Here is a 20,849-nt window from a genome sequence, read left to right as displayed (position 1 = left end):
CCATAAGAAGTCCCTTTGGCAGTTTGTGAGAAGCCATGTGGGGGACATGGCAAACATGTGGAAGAAGGTGCTCTGATCAGAGGAGACCAAAATTGAACTTTTTGGCCTGAAAGCAAAACTCTATGTGTGGTGGAAATCTAACACTGCACATCACCCTGAACACACTATCCCCACTGTGAAACATGGTGGTGGCATCATCATGTTGTGGGGATGCTTTTCTTCAGTAGGGACAGGGAAGCTGATCAAAGTTGATGGGAAGATGGATGGAGCCAAATACAGGGCAATCATAGAAGAAAACCTGTTATGCTTCGAACACGCAATCTGACTTTCCGGCAGAAAAGGTCCGACGGAATCATTTCATTGGATATTCCGATCGTGTGTGGGCTTCATCTAATTTTTTTTTTTCAAAAATTCTGACGGACCTAGAAATAGAAAATGTTTTAAATCTTTCTGACGGAATCAATTCCTATCGGACCAAAAACGACGCAAGGACAGCTACTGGCTACTGGCTATTGAACTTCCTTTTTCTAGTCCCATCATATGTCATCGCGTTCTAAACTATCGGACTTTGGTGTGATCGTGCAAGTCCGTTTCAGCAGAACTCCGTCGGAAAGACCGTCAGAGTTTATTCTGATGGAAAAACCGGACGTGTGTACGCAGCATAAGAGTCTGCAAAAGACTTGAGACTGCGGTGGAGATTCACATTCCAGTAGAGTAATGAGCCTAAACATACAGCCAGAGCTACAATGGAATGATTTAGATCAAAGCATATTCATGTGTTAGAATGGCCCAGTGAAAGTCCAGACCTAAATCCAATTGAGAATCTGTGGCAAGACTTGAAAATTGCTGTTCACAGACGTTCTCCATCCAATCTGACAGAGCTTGAGCTATTTTACAAAGAAGAATGGGAAAAAATGTCCCTCTCTAGATGTATAAAACTGGTAGAGACATCCCCAAAAAGACTTGCAGCTGTAATTGCAGAGAAAGGAGGTTCTACAAAGTATTGACACAGGGGGGCGCCATACAAATGCACCCCACATATTTCACATATTTATTTGTAAAAACACTTATCATTTTCCTTCCACTTCACAATTATGTGATACTTTGTGTCTGTCACACACAATCTCAATAAAATACATTTACGTTTTTGGTGGTAACATGACAAAATGTGGAACATTTCATGGGGTCTGAATACTTTGTCAGGGCACTGTAGTTAATGGAAGCTCTATAGGAGATTGTACAATGCAGCGTTTCCTAACCAGTTTGCAAAATCTCAAGCCATCCCAGTCTAAAATGTAAAAAGCGTAAATGCTACTTATCAATGGGAAAGTCTGGGATGAGGTGCAGAGCCACCCCCTTTACATCAGAGTCCCCCCTTCACATAAGGGTCCCTTTTCACATCAGAGTCCTCCCTCTTCATCAGAGCCCCCCCCCCCCCCTTCATATCAGGGTCTACCCAGCACATCAGAGACCCCACTTCACATCAGAGTCCCCCCATCACACCGAAGACCCTCCTTTACTTCAGGGTCCCCCATCACATCAGAGCCCCCCTTCACATCAGAGTTCCCCCTTCACATGAGAGTCACCCCTTCACATCAGGATCCCCCCATCACATCAGGATCCCCCTTCACATCAGAGTCCCCCCTTCACATCAGGATCCCCCCATCACATCAGGATCCCCCTTCACATCAGAGTCCCCCCCATCACATCAGGATCCCCCATCACATCAGAGTCCCCCTTTCACATCAGGATCCCCCCATCACATCAGGATCCCCCATCACATCAGAGCCCCCCATCACATCAGAGCCCCCCTCCCTTCACATCAGAGTCCCCCCATCACACCGAAGACCCTCCTTTACTTCAGGGTCCCCCATCACATCAGAGCCCCCCTTCACATCAGAGTTCCCCCTTCACATGAGAGTCACCCCTTCACATCAGGATCCCCCCATCACATCAGGATCCCCCTTCACATCAGAGTCCCCCCTTCACATCAGGATCCCCCCATCACATCAGGATCCCCCTTCACATCAGAGTCCCCCCCATCACATCAGGATCCCCCATCACATCAGAGTCCCCCTTTCACATCAGGATCCCCCCATCACATCAGGATCCCCCATCACATCAGAGCCCCCCATCACATCAGAGCCCCCCTCCCTTCACATCAGAGTTCCCCCTTCACATCAGAGTTCCCTCTTCACATCAGAGTCCCCCCATCATATCAGGATCCCCCATCACATCAGGATCCCCCTTCACATCAGAGTCCCCCTTCACATCAGGATCCCCCCATCACATCAGGATCCCCCTAACATTAGGATCCCCCCTTCACATCAGAGCCCCCATCACATCAGGATCCCCCCATCACATCAGGACCCCCCTTCAAATCAGAGGCCCTCCTTCACATCAGGGCTCCCCATCACATCAGAGTTCTCTCTTCACATCAGAGTCCCCCATGACATCACAGTTCCCCCTTCACATCAGGATCCCCATCACATCAGAGTTCCCTCTTCATTTCAGGGCCCCCTTTCACCCTTCACATCAGAGTCCCCCCGATATCAGAGTCCCCCCTTTACATCAGGATCCCCCATCACATCAAAGTTCCCCCTTCACCTCAGAGGCCCTCCTTCACATCAGGATCCCCCATCACGTCATAGGACCCCCTTCACATTAGAATCCCCCATCACATCATAGAATCCCCCATCACATCATAGAATCCCCCATCACATCATAGGTACCCCATTACATCAGAGTCCCCCCCCATCACATCATAGGTGGATTCTTATCTAAATGTACATAATATAACTGGGTACTAACATTTCTAGGTAAAGTTGATGTGGGGAAAATTTGATTGCCTCTCGGGGGATCAGGGAGGAAATGTTTCCTGCTGTAGCAAATTGGATCATGCTTTGCTGGGGTTTTTCACCTTGCTCTGGATCAACTGAGGATATAGGATTGTGTATATGGGATTGTATGATATATATATATATATATATATATTTTTTTTTATGGTTGAACTAGATGGACTTGTGTCTTTTTTTCAACCTGACTAACTATTAACTATAAAAGTCCTTCATATCAGAGTCCCTTCCTTCATATCAGAGTACCCCCAACACACCATAGAACCCCCTACACCTCACTGTTCCACCAATCACATCATAGGTACCCCCTTCACATCAGAGTCCCTTCCTTCATATCTGTGTCCCCCATCACACCATAGATACACCCTTCACATCAGAGTCTCTTCCTTCATATCAGAGTCCCCCCATCACATCATAAATCCCCCCTTCACCTCAGAGTCTCTTCCTTCATATCAGAGTCCCTTCCTTCATATCAGAGTCCCTCCATCACATCATAGATACGACCTTCACATCAGAGTCTGTTCCTTAATATCAGAGTCCCCCCATCACACCATAGAACCCCCTTCACCTCAGAGTTCCCCCTTCACATCATAAGTATCCCCTTCACATTAGAGTTCAGAGTTCTCCCATCATACCATCACATCAGAATCCCACCATGTCATCAGTGGTACCGCCCTCAAATCAGAGGTCCCCCATCACATCTGAGTCCCACCATCTCAACAGATTCCCCCCATCACATCAGAGGTCCTGCCATCACATTAGAGCCCCACTATCACAAAATCCTATCATCACATCAGAATCCACCTTTCCCATCAGAGCCCCCATCTATACATCAGAGCCCCCATCACATCAGAGTCCCCCATTACAGAGTCCCTAATCACAGCATTCCCTTTCCCTAACACAGCCCTACCTTGCTCCAGCAGCATTGCAGAACACAGGAGGTGGGTCGGGTCTGGACTCAGGTGCACTTTTTTCCTCTTCTGAATGCTGGGGGTGGCCCTGCATACCGCCTGCCCTAGATCAGTGTCACGCATAGCATGGTGCAGGTAGGACACGGTGTTCTTTATTGGTTGCTATGGTGCTGATGGCCAGCCTGCAGGCACCATGGCAATCCATGACACTGATCCAAGGCAAACTGTGTGCCATGTTCATGCCACCCCAGGGGAACCTAAACGGCGCCCTGGTTGAGAAACGCTGGAATAACGTATGGTCAGTGTATGAGCACCAAGAGAGTGGTAGACCTAGCGACATCTACAACAAAACACATTTGCCTTACCTTAGACCCCGGATGTCCACATGTGGTACTGGTTCAGTACATGTCGCATGGACTTTATTCCCTAGCAGTCATTAGTGGGAAGTTCAATTGGTAAAGGGGCTGTAATGTCAGTGATCTCCAGCAGTCTCTTATAACATGTCTTCTGACAGTCTCCTACAGCATGACTCTCCAACCACCCCTGTATCTGTATCATGTAGGCACTCTCTGATTGTCTTTTCTCTCTCCCTCTGCGCTCTCTAATGTCCCACTTAGGCTTGTTCACACTTGTGGTCGGGGTGGTAAAAACAGGCAGTTGAGCCACATTTTTACTACCCTCAACTTCCCCCTAGGCTGCACGTTTGGCGAGCAGCACCTCCTGCTATTTACAACTCATGCAAGTAAATGGGGCCACAAGTGCCCCTCAACCGGGTGCAATACACACATTTGCAGTGCAGTAGTGTGGGCTTCTAGGAGTTAAAACAGGCAATGTGGGTTAAAACACAATGTCAAACGTCCCCTGAAAAAACAATTTGCTGCAGATCTCTATTCAGGGGGTTAATGATAGTGTCCACGACCCTTTACACAGTGAGGTTTGTGCTGTGGAACACCAAAACACGTGTCTTACCCCCTTATGATATAGATAGGGTCTGGTCCCATCTCAGCGTTGCAATTCATTGCCGCATAGAAGTCAATGGGAACGTGCACAACGCATATGGCCTCCCGCATATGGTGGCTGGTTTCGTAAAACGTAAAATCTGGGTGTGTTTCCCCCGACTGAGTACCAAAGGTGCTGCGTATAGCTGCCCATAGAAACCAATAGCGTAGGTAAACTCTGGTACTTGCATAAACGTGCACATGGGTATGGATGTACAACAGAGTACATGGGAGGGGAAGTACATGAGTTTTTGCACAAGTATCGGTGTCCACACGGGCACTGCCATTGATTTCCAAGGACAATTTTCCATTGTCCGCCCACCAGGTGCTCCTATACACGGCAGCAGATATTACCAATCCTCGGTCAACAGCTTTTAACCCCATCCACTTGGGATCCTAAAGCTCTGTTCACACGTCACATTTTGCAAACGTCTTTTTTTTTTTTTTACTCCACGCACCATAGGGCAGCCGATTCCTCCGAATGGCCTCTCCTACACGCAAGAAACGCACTGGAGAAGCTTCTACGCCTTTTTTGGAAGCTTTTTATCGCGTTATGCCGTATGACAAAATATACGTTGGCTGGCTGCCTCTGGGGTGCCGTTAATGGTTGCATGTTGCACGTTTTTTGTGCGTTCCCCGAACACGAAGATGTGAATGCAGCCTTACACGGACGTCAACGCACAAAATAAGCGCCCGCTGACTCATGACGGCGTACCTCCCCCGAAGCTACAAAAAAAGGACGCTAACGATGTACATATCTTAAATACGGCCCTCTGAAGAAGTCAAGGGCCACATTTGGCCCCCTATACCTGGCAAGCTGATAACCGCTGCCCCCCACCCGGTCCCAACTTTTTCTTCCGACTTTTATGACACACCCAGCGCCCGCCTTCCTCATACCCCGGTGTGGGGAAGTGGAGTTACCCCAAACAAGTCGCAGGTTTTCTAGAGGATTAGGACTTGCTGACACTCATGTGACGGCCGGTGTATCGCATGTGTCGCTGCATCGCCTGCGGTCATACATGTACGGGGGCTTTAACCCTCCTGTGTCTGACCTCTGGATAAGTTCCAGAAAACACAGCCATAGACAGGGGAACTACAAATCCCAGCAAGCCTGAGCACATCTGCCTGCAGGGCATGGCTGGCACTTGTAGTCGTGCTCTGGGGGGGTGGAATAGTATAGAGTAGAGGTACCAGGCTTTCACTCGGATCTTCAGCTCTCCCTCCTGCGGCTCCGCCATCACTTTCCGTGCCACCCGCAGCTTGTTGAGTCCTCCGAATCCGGAGAGGAGCACGGCTCTCATCTCCCGGCCATCCGCCGCTCCTACCGCTGCCTCCTCGGCCGCCTCCTTCGCGGCTTCCTTCTCTATCATCTGCTCGGTCTCCTCGGCTTTCTCCGGCCGCTCCTTGGCCATGGCTGCGGGCACGGCTCCCCGCTCTTCACTGGGATGCTCGGCTGCTGCTGCGGCTCCGGGCGATGCTACTCTCTGCTACCGTAATGCGCAGTGTACGGGCGCCGTGCCCAGCTCTGGGCCAATGCCAAGCAGCCTCTGCTGCGCTCCTACTCCACACACACACAGCGCAGCAGCCTGCAAGGGTTGCTGGATGTAAATATTAGGTCTATAGGCTGAGTGGGCTCATCTCCATCTGTCCTCATCTCCATCATCCTCACCATCTTCATCTGTCCTCATCTTCATCATCCTCACCATCTCCATCTGTCCTCATCTTCATCATCCTCACCATCTCCATCTGTCCTCATCTCCATCTGCCCTCATCTCCATCATCCCATCAACTGTCCTCATCTCCATCATCCCCATCTGTCCTCAATTCCATCATCCCATCATCTGTCCTCATCTCCACCTGTCCTCATCTCCATCATCTCCATCTGTCCTCATCTCCACCCTCCCATCATCTGTCCTCATCTCCAGCATCTCCATCTGTCCTCATCTCCATCCTCCCATCATCTGTCCTCATCTCCATCATCTCCATTTGTCCTCATCTCCATCCTCCCATCATCTGTCATCATCTCCATCTGTCCTCATCTCCATCTGTCCTCAACTCCATCATCCCATCATCTGTCCTCATCTCCATCTTTCCTCATCTCCATCATCTGTCCTCATCTCCATCTGTCCTCATCTCCATCATCCTCACCATCTCCACCTGTCCTCATCTCCATCTGTCCTCATCTCCATCATCCTCACCATCTCCATCTGTCCTCATCTTCATCATCCTCACCATCTCCATCTGTCCTCATCTCCATCTGCCCTCATCTCCATCATCCCATCAACTGTCCTCATCTCCATCATCCTCATCTGTCCTCAATTCCATCATCCCATCATCTGTCCTCATCTCCACCTGTCCTCATTTCCATCTGTCCTCATCTCCATCATCTCCATCTGTCCTCATCTCCACCCTCCCATCATCTGTCCTCATCTCCAGCATCTCCATCTGTCCTCATCTCCATCCTCCCATCATCTGTCCTCATGTCCATCATCTCCATTTGTCCTCATCTCCATCCTCCCATCATCTGTCATCATCTCCATCTGTCCTCATCTCCATCTGTCCTCAACTCCATCATCCCATCATCTGTCCTCATCTCCATCTGTCCTCATCTCCATCTTTCCTCATCTTCATCATCTGTCCTCATCTCCATCTGTCCTCATCTCCATCTGTCCTCATCTCCATCTTTCCTCATCTCCATCATCTGTCCTCATCTCCATCTGTCCTCATCTCCATCATCCTCACCATCTCCATCTGTCATCATCTCCATCTGTCCTCATCTCCATCTGTCCTCAACTCCATCATCCCATCATCTGTCCTCATCTCCATCTGTCCTCATCTCCATCTGTCCTCATCTCCATCATCTCCATCTGTCCTCATCTCCATCCTCCCATCATCTGTCCTCATCTCCAGCATCTCCATCTGTCCTGATCTCCATCCTCCCATCATCTGTCCTCATCTCCATCATCTCCATCCTCCCCTCATATGTCCTCATCTCCATCATCTCCATCTGTCCTCATCTCCATCATCCTCACCATCTCCATCTGTCCTCATCTCCATCTGTCCTCAACTCCATCATCCCATCGTCTGTCCTCATCTCCATCTGTCCTCATCTCCATCTGTCCTCATCTCCATCTTTCCTCATCTCCATCATCCTCATCATCTCCATCTGTCCTCATCTCCATTCTCCCATCAACTGTCCTCATCTCCATCTGTCCTCATCTCCATCATCCCAACATCTCTATCTGTCCTCATCTCCTTCTGTCCTCATCTCCATCTGTCCTCATCTCCATCATCCTCATCTGTCCTCATCTCCATCATCCCAACATCTCCATCTGTCCTCATCTCCATCATCCTCATCTGTCCTCACCTCCATTACCCAACATCTCCATCTGTCCTCATCTTCATCTGTCATCATCTCCATCTGTCCTCATCTCCATCATCCTCATCTGTCCTCATCTCCGTCATCCCAACATCTCCATCTGTCCTCCTCATCTCCATCTGTCCTCATCTCCATCTGTCCTCATCTCCATCTGTCCTTATCTCCATCATCCCATCAACTGTCCTAATCTCCATCTGTCCTCATCTCCATCATCTCCATCTCTCCTTATCTCCATCTGTCCTAATCTCCATCTGTCCTCATCTCCATCCTCGCATCAACTGTCCTCATCTCCATCTGTCCTCATCATCCCAAAATCACCATCTGTTTTCATCTCCATCATACCATCATCTGTCCTCATGTCCATCTGTCCTCATCTCCATCAACCTTATCACCTCCACCTCTTCTCATCTTTCCTCATCTCCATTATCTTCATCTGTCCTCATCTCCATTATCCTCATCATCTCCATCATCCTCATCATCTCCATCATCCTCATCATCTCCATCTGTCCTCATCTCCATCTTTCCTCATCTCCATCATCACCATCTGTCCTCATCTCCATCTGTCCTCATCTCCATCATCTCCATCTGTCCTCATCTCCATCATCCTCATCTGTCCTCATCTCCATCATCCCAACATCTCCATCTGTCCTCATCTCCATCATCTGTCCTCATCTCCATCATCCCCTCATCTCCATCTGTCCTCATCTCCATCATCATCATCATCTCCACCTGTCCTCATCTCCATCATCCTCATCATCTCCATCTGTCCTCATCTCCATCATCCTCATCATCTCCATCTGTCCTCATCTGCATCATCCTCATCATCTCCATCATCCTCATCATCTCCATCTGTCCTCATCTCCTTCTGTCCTCATCTCCATCTGTCCTCATCTCCATCTGTCCTCATCTCCATCATCCTCATCTGTCCTCATCTCCATCATCCCCTCATCTGCCCTCATCTCCATCATCCCCTCATCTCCATCTGTCCTCATTGCCATCATCCTCCTCTGTCCTCATCTCCATCATCCCAACATCTCCATCTGTTCTCATCTACATCTGTCCTCATCTCCATCATCTCCATCTGTCCTCATCTCCATCTGTCCTCATCTCCATCATCCCATCAACTGTCCTAATCTCCATCTGTCCTCATCTCCATCATCTCCATCTGTCCTCATCTCCATCTGTCCTCATCTCCATCCTCCCATCAACTGTCCTCATCTCCATCATCCCCATCATCTCCATCTGTCCTCATCATCCCAACATCACCATTTGTTTTCATCTCCATCATACCATCATCTGTCCTCATATCCATCTGTCCTCATCTCCACCATCCTTATCACCTCTGCCTGTTCTCATCTGTCCTCATCTCCATAATCTCCATCTGTCCTCATCTCCATTATCCTCATCATCTCCATCTGCCCTCATCTCCATCATCCTCATCATCTCCATCTGTCCTCATAGCCATCTTTCCTCATCTCCATCATCTCCATCTGTCCTCGTCTCCATCTGTCCTCATCTCCATCTGTCCTCATCTCCATCATCCTCATCTGTCCTCATCTCCATCATCCCAACATCTCCACCTGTCCTCATCTCCATCATCTGCCCTCATCTCCATCATCCCAACATCTCCATCTGTCCTCATCTCCTTCTGTCCTCATCTGCCCTCATCTCCATCATCTACATCTGTCCTCATCTCCATCATCCTAATCACCTCCATCTGTCCTCATCTCCATCATCCCCTCATCTCCATCATCCCCTCATCTCCATCACCCCCTATCTGCCCTCATCTCCATTATCCCCTCATCTCCATCATCCTCATCTGTCCTCATCTCCATCATCCCAACATCTCCATCTGTCCTCATCTCCATCATCTGCCCTCATCTCCATCATCCCAACATCTCCATCTGTCCTCATCTCCTTCTGTCCTCATCTGTCCTCATCTCCATCATCTCCATCTGTCCTCATCTCCATCATCCTAATCACCTCCATCTGTCCTCATCTCCATCATCCTCATCTGTCCTCATCTCCATCATCCCCTCATCTGCCCTCATCTCCATCATCCCCTCATCTCCATCATCCCATATCTGTCCTCATCTCCATCATCTTCATCATCTCCATCATCTTCATCATCTCCATCATCCCAACATCTCCATCTGTCCTCATCTCCTTCTGTCCTCATCTGTCCTCATCTCCATCATCTCCATCTGTCCTCATCTCCATCATCCTAATCACCTCCATCTGTCCTCATCTCCATCATCCTCATCTGTCCTCATCTCCATCATCCCCTCATCTGCCCTCATCTCCATCATCCCCTCATCTCCATCATCCCCTATCTGTCCTCATCTCCATCATCTTCATCATCTATATCTCCATCTGTCCTCATCTCCATCATCCCATCATCTGCCCTCATCTCCATCATCTCCATCTGTCCTCATCTCCATCAGTCCTTATCTCCATCATCCTCATTATCTCCATCACCCTCATCTGTCCTCATCTCCATATGTCCTCATCTCCACCTGGGGACATCTCCATCTGTCCTCATCTCCATCATCCTCATCTGTCCTCATCTCCATCATCCTCATCTGTCCTCATCTCCATCTGTCCTCATCTCCATCGGTCCTCATCTCCATCTGTCCTCATCTCCATCCTCCCATCAACTGTCCTCATCTCCATCATCCCCATCATCTCCATCTGTCCTCATCATCCCAACATCACCATCTGTTTTGATCTCCATCATACCATCATCTGTCCTCATATCCATCTGTCCTCATCTCCACCATCCTTATCACCTCCGCCTGTTCTCATCTGTCCTCATCTCAATAATCTCCTTCTGTCCTCATCTCCATTATCCTCATCATCTCCATCTGCCCTCATCTCCATCATCCTCATCATCTCCATCTGTCCTCATAGCCATCTTTCCTCATCTCCATCATCTCCATCTGTCCTCATCTCCATCTGTCCTCATCTCCATCATCCTCATCTGTCCTCATCTCCATCATCCCAACATCTCCATCTGTCCTCATCTCCATCATCTGCCCTCATCTCCATCATCCCAACATCTCCATCTGTCCTCATCTGTCCTCATCTCCATCATCTACATCTGTCCTCATCTCCATCATCTTAATCACCTCCATCTGTCCTCATCTCCATCATCCCCTCATCTGCCCTCATCTCCATCATCCCCTCATCTCCATCACCCCCTATCTGCCCTCATCTCCATTATCCCCTCATCTCCATCATACTCATCTGTCCTCATCTCCATCATCCCAACATCTCCATCTGTCCTCATCTCCATCATCTGCCCTCATCTCCATCATCCCAACATCTCCATCTGTCCTCATCTCCTTCTGTCCTCATCTGTCCTCATCTCCATCATCTCCATCTGTCCTCATCTCCATCATCCTAATCACCTCCATCTGTCCTCATCTCCATCATCCTCATCTGTCCTCATCTCCATCATCCCCCTCATCTGCCCTCATCTCCATCATCCCCTCATCTCCATCATCCCCTATCTTTCCTCATCTCCATCATCTTCATAATCTATATCTCCATCTGTCCTCATCTCCATCATCCCATCATCTGCCCTTATCTCCATCATCTCCATCTGTCCTTATCTCCATCAGTCCTTATCTCCATCATCCTCATTATCTCCATCATCCTCATCTGTCCTCATCTCCATATGTCCTCATCTCCACCTGGGGACATCTCCATCTGTCCTCATCTCCATCATCCTCATCTGTCCTCATCTCCATCATCCTCATCTGTCCTCATCTCCATCTGTCCTCATCTCCATCTGGCCTCATCTCCATCTTTCCTCATCTCCATCATCTCCATCTGTCCTCATCTCTATCATCCTCATCTGTCCTCATCTCCATCTGTCCTCATCTCCATCTGTCATCACCTCCATCTGTCCTCACCTCCATCTGTCCTCATCTCCATCTGTCCTCATCTCCATCATCTCCATCTGTCCTCATCTCCATCATCCTCATCTGTCCTCATCTCCATCATCTTCATCTGTCCTCATCTTTATCTGTCCTCATCTCCATAATCTCCATCTGTCCTCATCGCCATCATCTTCTTCTGTCCTCATCTCCATTATCTCCATCTGTCCTCATCTCCATCATCTTCACCATATGTCTGCCCTCACCTCCATCATCTTCACCATATGTCTGCCCTCATCTCCATCATCTTCACCATATGTCTGCCCTCATCTTCATCACACCAATATTTAAAAAAATGGCCAAGATATATCCCAGGGAACTACAGACCAGTTAGCCTAACATCAATAGTTTGCAAGTTCTTAGGGGGGATAATAAGGGACTATATACAAGGTTTTAGTAATAAAAATTGTATTATTAGCAGTAATCTGCATGGATTCATGAAGAATCGTTCTTGCCAAACTAACCTATTAACCTTCTACGAGGAGGTGAGCTGCCATCTAGATAAAGGAAGGCCTGTAGACGTGGTGTATCTGGATTTTGCAAAGGCGTTCGATACAGTTCCCCATAAATGTTTATTATACAAATTAAGGTCTGTCGGCATGGACCAAAGGATAAGTACATGGATTGAAAACTGGTTACGGGGGCAAGTCCAGAGGGTGGTGATAAATGGGGAGTACTCTGAATGGTCTGGTGTGGAAAGCAGGGTCCCCCAGGGTTCTATCCTAGAGCCAATCCTATTAAAATTATTCATAAATGATCTGGAGGATGGTATAAACAGCTCAATCTCAGTATTTGCGGATGATACTAAGCTAAGCAGGGCAATAACTTACAACAACAATAATGCGGGATGTGGAAACCTTGCAAGAATATCTAAACAAATTAATGGGGTGGACAACTACATGGCAAATGAGGTTTAATGTTGAAAAATGTAACACCACTTTGTTTTATATCCCACATGTTTACTTTACACAGTGATTGGCCTCATTTAAAGCCCTGCTGACCACTTTCCCTTTTCTTTGTCTAAAATTTGGGATGGAGGCCAATTACTTTTGGTGCCTTGGACCACATGATTCTTTATTGCAAGAATATCTAATAAAATTAATGGGGTGGGCAACTACATAGCAAATGAGGTTTAGCACTAACCCCCGAAGGAGCTGCTGGGTTGATTGGGCTTACCGTTACCTTCTTCATCTCAATTTGCGTCTAGGGGTTTCCCGTGGTAGATGGCCCTGAAACTGTAGAGACTGGCGACAGATCCGCTTAAAGGGATTTTTATTTGCAAAAAACAAACAGTCCGCTCCGCTGCTTCTTCCAGCTCTTTTACTAGCGGTGGCCCCGTCTTCTGTCACCGCCACCTTCTCTTCTTCTTCTTCGAGATGTTGACTCAACGCTCTCTCTGGCCGCAACAGGGACGCGGTGTGCGGTGACTTATATAGGAACAATGGGCAGGGTCACCGGGTGATGTCCCCGCCCCTTATGATGTCACAGCCCAGAGGATGCTGGACCTGTGACATCATAAGTGGTGGGGACATCACCCGGTGACCCCGCCCATTGTCCCTATATAAGTCGCCGCACAAAGAAGAAGAAGAAAAGACCCCCGGGCGACGAAGAAGAAAGTCGGGCTCCTCCACTAGCAGAAGATAGCAGAGGAGTCCGGCGGAAAGACCCCCAGAGCTGTGCAATAAATTATTTGCAACCTTGTGTTGTGTTTTCTTTACATTTTTTTCACCAGGTGAATGCGTAGGGGTACATTGTACCCCAATACTCATTCACATAGGGTGGGGGGCCGGTATCTGGGTGCCCCCTTATTAAAGGGGGCTCCCGGATTCCGATGAGCCCCCCGCCCGCAGACCCTGACAACCAACGGAAAGGGTTGTCGGGTAGAGGCCCTTGTCCTCATCAACATGGGGACAAGGTGCTTTGGGGTGGGGGGCCGCAGCCTGGTACAGCTCAGGAGGGGGGGGGCTCGCTCGTCCCCACCCCCTTTCCTGACCGGCTGTGCTGCGTGCTCGGATAAGGGTCTGATATAGACTTTGAGGGGGACCCCCATGCCGTTTTTTTGGCATAGGGCTTCCCCTTTAAGTCCATACCAGGTGACGGGGCTAGCGATGTGTCAATCTTGGCGCCGAAGGCGGCGACATTGACTTCCTTCGCTAGTCCCAGCTACCTGGAGCCGCGTTCAAAATGAACGGACATTCCTCCGTGTGTGGGCAAGTTCATTCATTTCAAAAGTACGGCGGACTCCCGTCATAGTCTGGCGGACCTAGTCCGCCGGAAAAGTCCAGTTGTGTGTGGGCAGGTCCGCTCGTTCGTAAAGTCGGCGGACTTTCCGGCGGTTTGTCCGCCAGACTAAGTCAGCCGGATAGTCTGATCGTGTGTACGCGGCATTAGTGTCAAAGTCAATGATAAAGGACTTGCTTACTTCGACTAAATCCAGAGAATAGCCATTCACTGCTGGATGTTCACTCAAGTTGGATAATCCCTCTATCACAAGGCGTAGCAGCCAACAAGGTGCTTAAATCAGGAACAAGTCTCTGCCACAGACGTTGTTATAGAAAATGTAGGAAACTATAACTTGTAGAACATTCGTATGGTACCAGTATCTTTCAGCCGGTTCGGCGATACCCACGAGATTGGATTCACTTAGGTCCCTCAGCCTCACCAGGCTCTTGCTAAGAAGTCAACCCATACGTGGCCTTCTTCTGAAGAGTCCTCCCCTGTATAGCTACGAAGTTGCTGGGCCTCTCCACAACCAGAGAAAGCACCGGACCAACTCGGAATCCTTTATTTAGTTTCCCTAGTCAGCCCTGAGATATAAAGTCGGGTGGATCCGTACCCCAGGCCATAGCCTTCCTGCGGGCTGATCAGGAGGACAGAGAGTCAGAACATACTTCTGGATCGGAACCCAGAACCACGTGACATCTGCATCTTAAGTACCCTCTCCCAGAAAGCACAGCAAGAGTGACACTCCCACAGGGCTGGCTCAGAGAGAAAGTTACCTTAAAGCACATAACCAGACTGTGGTTCCATGCCTGCCAGAAGAGACAGCGCCCCCTATGGCCAGGCTGAACACCTTATAGTCCAGTCAGACTGATGCTGAGGTCCAAATTTGGAATAATTATACCCAAACCAAACTGCAGTTCAGGTGTAATATTAAATTTCAAAAAAACATAGCGCATGCTCTTCATGAGCCGGCGCTACAGAGGTTTAATGTAGAAAAATGTAAAATAATGCATTTGGGTGGCAAAAATATGAATGCAGTCTACTCGCTAGGCAGAGAACCTCTGGGGGCATCCTGCTGACTGCTGTCTTTTTTCACTGTGACAGCTCATACACTCTCCTTTACTGCAAAGCACAATCCATACATTCCTCATACACTCTTCTATATCCCATAGCACACTCCATGCGTCCCTCATACACTCTCCTATATCCCATAGCACACTCCATGCATCCCTCATACACTCTCCTATACCATATAGCACACTCCATGCATCACTCATACACTCTCCCATACCATATAGCACACTCCATGCATCCCTCATACACTCTCCCATACCATATAGCACACTCCATGCATCCCTCATACACCCTCCTATACCATATAGCACACTCCATACATCCCTCATACACTCTCCTATACTCCATAGCACACCCCATGCATCCCTCATGCACTCTTCTGTATCCCAAGGCACACTCCATGCATCCCCCATTCACTCTCCTATACCCCATAGCACACTCCACACATGCTTCATACACTCTCCTATGCCCCATAGCACACTCCATGCATACTCATACACTCTCCAATACACCATAGCACACTCCATGCATCCCTTATACACTCTCATATACCCCATAGCACACTCCATGCGTCTCCCATACACTGTCCTATAACCTATAGCACGCGCCATTCGTCTCCCACAAATTTTCCTGTATCCCATACCACACTCCATGCATGCCCCATACACTCTCCTATATCCCATAGAACACTCCATGCATCCCTCATACTCTCCTATACCGCAAAGCACACTCCATGCATCCCTCATACTCTCCTATACCGCAAAACACACTCCATGCATCCCTCATACACTCTCCTATATACCCCATAGCACACTCAATGCATCCCCTTACTCTCCCATACCACACTGCATGCATCCCTCATACACTCTCCAATACCACATAGCGCACTCAATGGATACCCCATACACTCTCCTCACTCTCCTATACCCCATATTGCACTCCATGCATGCCCGATACACTCTCCTATACCCCATAGCGCACTCCATGCATGCCCGATACACTCTCCTATACCCCATAACACACTCCATGAATGCCCCATACACTCTCCTATACCACACTCCATGTGGCTCTCACACACTCTCCTAAACCCCATAACACACTCCATGCATTCCCATATTCTCCTGTATCCCATGCACTCTTCTTTACCCCATAGAATACTCCATGTGTCTCTCATATACTCTCCTATACCCCATAGCGCACTCAGGGCATGCCCCATGCACTCTTCTATACCACATAGCACACTCCATGCATCTACCATACACTCTCCTAATATACTCCATAGCACACTCCATGTGTATCCCATACACTCTCCTATATCCCATAGCACACTCCATGTGTCCCCAATATACTATCCTATATCGCAATTAGAGCATGTCCCATGCACTCTTCTATACCACATAGCACACTCCATACGTAAGGTTGCCACCTGTCTGGTATTTACCTGGGCAGTTTAGGTTTTGAACCATGTGCCCAGGTCTCAGTCTGCCTGACACCCAGACACATTGTTCTTACCGGACTACGGCTCTAAGCTCCATCTGCTCAGCTCTGGGGGTGAGGGAAGGAACAGGACTAGGGTATCAGAGGTTTGGAGCAGTTCTAACAGATTCCTCTTCTACAGCAATCCGCCGGGGCATGTAATTCCTGGGAACCGCAGCACAAGCATTACTCTTCTTCTTCCCGAAAATCATCAAATAGTCCCGGCCCCCTCTTCTATACCACTTCACTAGGGTTTTGAAATTGCCGGAAACCGCAGCACAAGGATTACTCCGCCGGGACTATTTGATGTTTTCTGGGCAGAAGAGGAGTAATCCTTGTGCTGCGGCTCCCAGCAATTTCAAAGCCCCGGCGGAGTGGTATAGAAGAGGGGGCCGGCACTTTAGTTTAATTGGCAAAGCCACAGCAGAAGGACCACCCCGTTGGGACTATTTGATGATTTTAGGACAGAGGAGGAGTAATGACCCCACCCCGCCGTCACCGCTACGAGCGAGAGTTTCAGCAACACGGAGGACAGAGCGAGGAGTAGAAGCAGCCGTGACAGCCGCCAAGAGCTCCATCACAGCCATCTGAACTGTGCGGGGGATTTCTTCCTCCTTCTCTGCAATCCCCCCTCCCGGGAATGCTATGTGTGTACAGACCTCTGGATGTCTTCACACTACACACCATTCACCTTATTAGGGGGGAGGAGGGGCAGCTGTTTGTATTCTTCCTGACCAGTGATTTCTTTCTTCTAGAGGGGGGTGATCAAGGCCCCCCTATCATCCCTCTGCAGTCCTCCCAGCTGGTGTTTTTTTTAACTGGAGAGGGATGAGGGGGAGTCTCTATGTCCCTGGATGGGGGTCCCCCTTATCACCCCTCCTACAGTCCTCCTAGCAGGAGTAGGGATGCCACCTGTTCGGGATTCACCCGGACAGTCTGGGTTTTAAATCATGTGTCTAGGTTTCAGTCCAGCTGAAACCGAGACACATTATTAAGACAGGAATGTGGCTTGGAACAGGGCTTGACAGTAGGGTTTGGGGGCACTATGCATTACTATTCTGTTTGGAGCGCCCAAAGGTGTCCCTGGTCTCTTACAATCAAACAAAATTTTTTACTGTGCGCCACTAAAGTGTCCGGCTTGAAGAAAAGTGGCAACCCTACAGTGCCCATGAAATGCAGCCTGATCACACAGGGGCTGGGCTGGTGGTCTTGGGATCTGGCTGCTGGAGCTGGGCTGCTGGTCCTGGGGTCTGGCTGCTGGGGCCAAGAGTCTGACTGCTAGGGTCTGACTGCTGGAGCTGGGCTGCTGGTCCTGGGGTCTGGGGTTCAGCTGCTGGGGCCAAGGGTCTGGCTGCTGGAGCTGAGATGCTGGTCCTGGGGTCTGGGGTTCAGCTGCTGGGGCCAAGGGTCCGGCTGCTGGAGCTGAGCTGCTGGTCCTGGGGTCTGGCTGCTGGGGCCAAAGGTCCGGCTGCTGGAGCTGAGCTGCTGGTCCTGGGGTCTGGCTGCTAGGGCCTGGGGTCTGGCTGCTGGTGCTAAGGGTCTGGCTGCTGGTTCTGGAGCCTGGGGTCTGGCTGCAACGGGAAAAATTCAGTACAGACCCCACTCCTGCAGTGCAGACCAATCTCCCGCAGTACAGACTCCTCTCCCACACTCCTGCAGTACAGACAACCCTCCCTCAAAGCAGACCTCTCTCCTGCAGTGCAGACCTCTCTCCCGCAGTACAGGCCCCCCTCCTGCAGTACAGACCCCCCTCTGTCAGTGCAGACCCTTCCTCCCGCAGTACAGACCCCCCTCCCTCAGTGCAGACCCCCCTCCCGCAGTATAGACACCTTCCCCTTAGTAGAGACCCCCCTCAGTATAGCCACCCCGTCTATCAGTAAAGACCCTCCAGTGCAGCCACCCCGCCATCAACATAGACTACAGTGACCAGACGTCCCCGGACTGAGGGCATGGTCCCCGGACCTCATCCATCCCCGGTTTTGTCCCCGCTTTTGCCACACCGATTCTGGGCAGGCAGTTTCCCAGTGGACGGGTGCCACGCTGGCTTTGAGAGGAGCCAGGTCTGTGCTCGCTATCGAGGTAGTACTCGCAAAGTAGCTGAAGAGGAGGAGCTGGAGTGGCTCCAGCCTGACTGTGTGCTACTTGTAGCCGTCACTCCTCCTCCCCATTTGTCAGCTAGAATAACCAGTGTTCTGCCATATAGCGTCAGTCCATCGGATAGTGTCCGCCCCGGAGCAGAAGGAGATTCGGAAAATCTCCGAAGATGAACGGTGCCTGCGCCGTGAGTGGAGGTGCTAGCCCCACCATCCAAGTGGACATAGGGCTGCAAATATTAGGGTGCCCTTCACGGGCTCGCTTCGCTAGCCATGTTTTGCTCGCCACGCTTCGGGCATGGCCTCACTGCGCTCAACTTTTTTTATTCCAACTCTATGTCCACTTGCATGGTGGGGCTAGAACCTGGACTCATGGCGCAGGCGCCGTTCATCTTCGGCTATTTTTGGGATCCGTGTGTCCTGTGTACTGCGCATGTGCAGTACACATCGGACACTATCCGATGGGGGACACAATGTGATAGGACACAGGCCGTGATCCCAGAGACACATGACCGCCCCCTCTCCCAGCATCCCACCCATCTCCTCCTACCTTTGCTGCCTCCTCCAATTACTCTCCCGGCAGTGGCAATACATAGGGGAGAAAACAGAGCACAGCATTCCTCCCCCTCCCTCCTGTACTGAAAAGAATTATGGGAGTTGTAGTCCAGAGGGGCAGGATTGCCTGGAGCTACAGAGTGTAATGGCCACAAGCACAAGAAGGAGGCGAGTTTCTGTTATAACATTTTAATAAGTAATTTTTCTCCTTCACTGGTGGGCGCTGATGAGGTGGCACTGACAGGTGCCAATGATGGACACTGACAGGCAGTGGCAAAGATAGGCGGCACTGATAGGCACTCATGCGGTGGCACTGATAGATGGCACTTATGGGCACTAACAGGCAGTGTCACTGATATAGGTGGAACTGACAGGCAGTGGCACTGATAGTTAGCGCTGATGGGCACTCATGCAGTGACACTGATGGGCACTGAAAGGCAGTGGCACTGATAGGTGGCACGGATGTGAACTTATGCAATGGCACTGATGGGCACTGACAGGCGGCAGCAATGATAAGTGGCACTGATAGACACTCATGCGGTGGCACTAATAGGTGGCACTAATGGGCAGTAAAATCATTCTATAAACACATACCACATACACTTCATATATAATTTTAGGAAATGCTTGATACTTATAAAATAGTTTACTATTTGCCAAAAAAAATATATATATATAAATATATATATATATATATATATATATATATATTTTTTTTTTTTTTTTTAAAGCGTGACATGTTGGGTATCAATTTATTCAGTGTAACTTATCTTTCACAATACAAAAAAAATTGGGCTAACTTTACTGTTGTCTTATGTTTTAATTCAAAAAAGTGTATTTTTTTTTCTAAAAAATGTGCGCTTGTAAGACCGCTGCACAAATACAGTGTGACAAAGTATTGCAACGACCGCCATTTTATTCTCTAGGATGTTACAAAAAAAAGTATAATGTTTGGGGGTTCTAAGTAATTTTCTAGCAAATAAAAAGTGCTTTTAACTTGTAAACACCACATCTAATGCCCTGTACACACTGTCGGACATTTTTTCGACCAAAAAAATACATCAGATTTTTTCAGACGGATTTTGGCCGAATCTAGTCTTGCATACACACAGTCGCACAAAGTTGTAGGAATATCCGATCGTTCTGAACGAGGTGACGTACAACATGTACGATGGGTCTAAGTAGAGGCCAGTAGCCAATAGCTTTCATCCCCAAATTTATTCTGAGCATGCGTGGCACTTTGTGCATCGGAATTCTATACACGTGATTGAAAAAAGTCAGATCGGGTTTTGTTGTCTGAAAATTTTAGGTCCTGCTCTCAAATTTTTTCCGTCGGAAGTTCCA

At 49.1% G+C, this 20,849-nt stretch overlaps 1 protein-coding gene across 1 annotated transcript in view; it reads right to left on the bottom strand.

Annotated features, from left to right (window-relative positions):
- VAT1L (vesicle amine transport 1 like) overlaps positions 1–6,330 on the bottom strand; it is a 120,388-nt gene extending 114,058 nt beyond the window's left edge. The window contains exon 1 of the mRNA XM_077454447.1: positions 5,956–6,330. Within this exon, the coding sequence (XP_077310573.1) occupies positions 5,956–6,176 (221 nt within the window). The 5' untranslated portion in view covers positions 6,177–6,330. The remainder of the gene's footprint in view (positions 1–5,955) is intronic.
- Between the last annotated feature and the right edge of the window lie 14,519 nt (positions 6,331–20,849).

This window comes from Lithobates pipiens, unplaced genomic scaffold (genome assembly GCF_037356315.1).
Source record: "Lithobates pipiens isolate NorthernLeopardFrog02 unplaced genomic scaffold, aLitPip1_a1.2 Scaffold_10, whole genome shotgun sequence".
In the NCBI taxonomy this organism is placed as follows: domain Eukaryota; kingdom Metazoa; phylum Chordata; class Amphibia; order Anura; family Ranidae; genus Lithobates; species Lithobates pipiens.
Note: the sequence above shows the minus strand (reverse complement) of the source record. Positions and strands in the feature narration are given on the sequence as shown.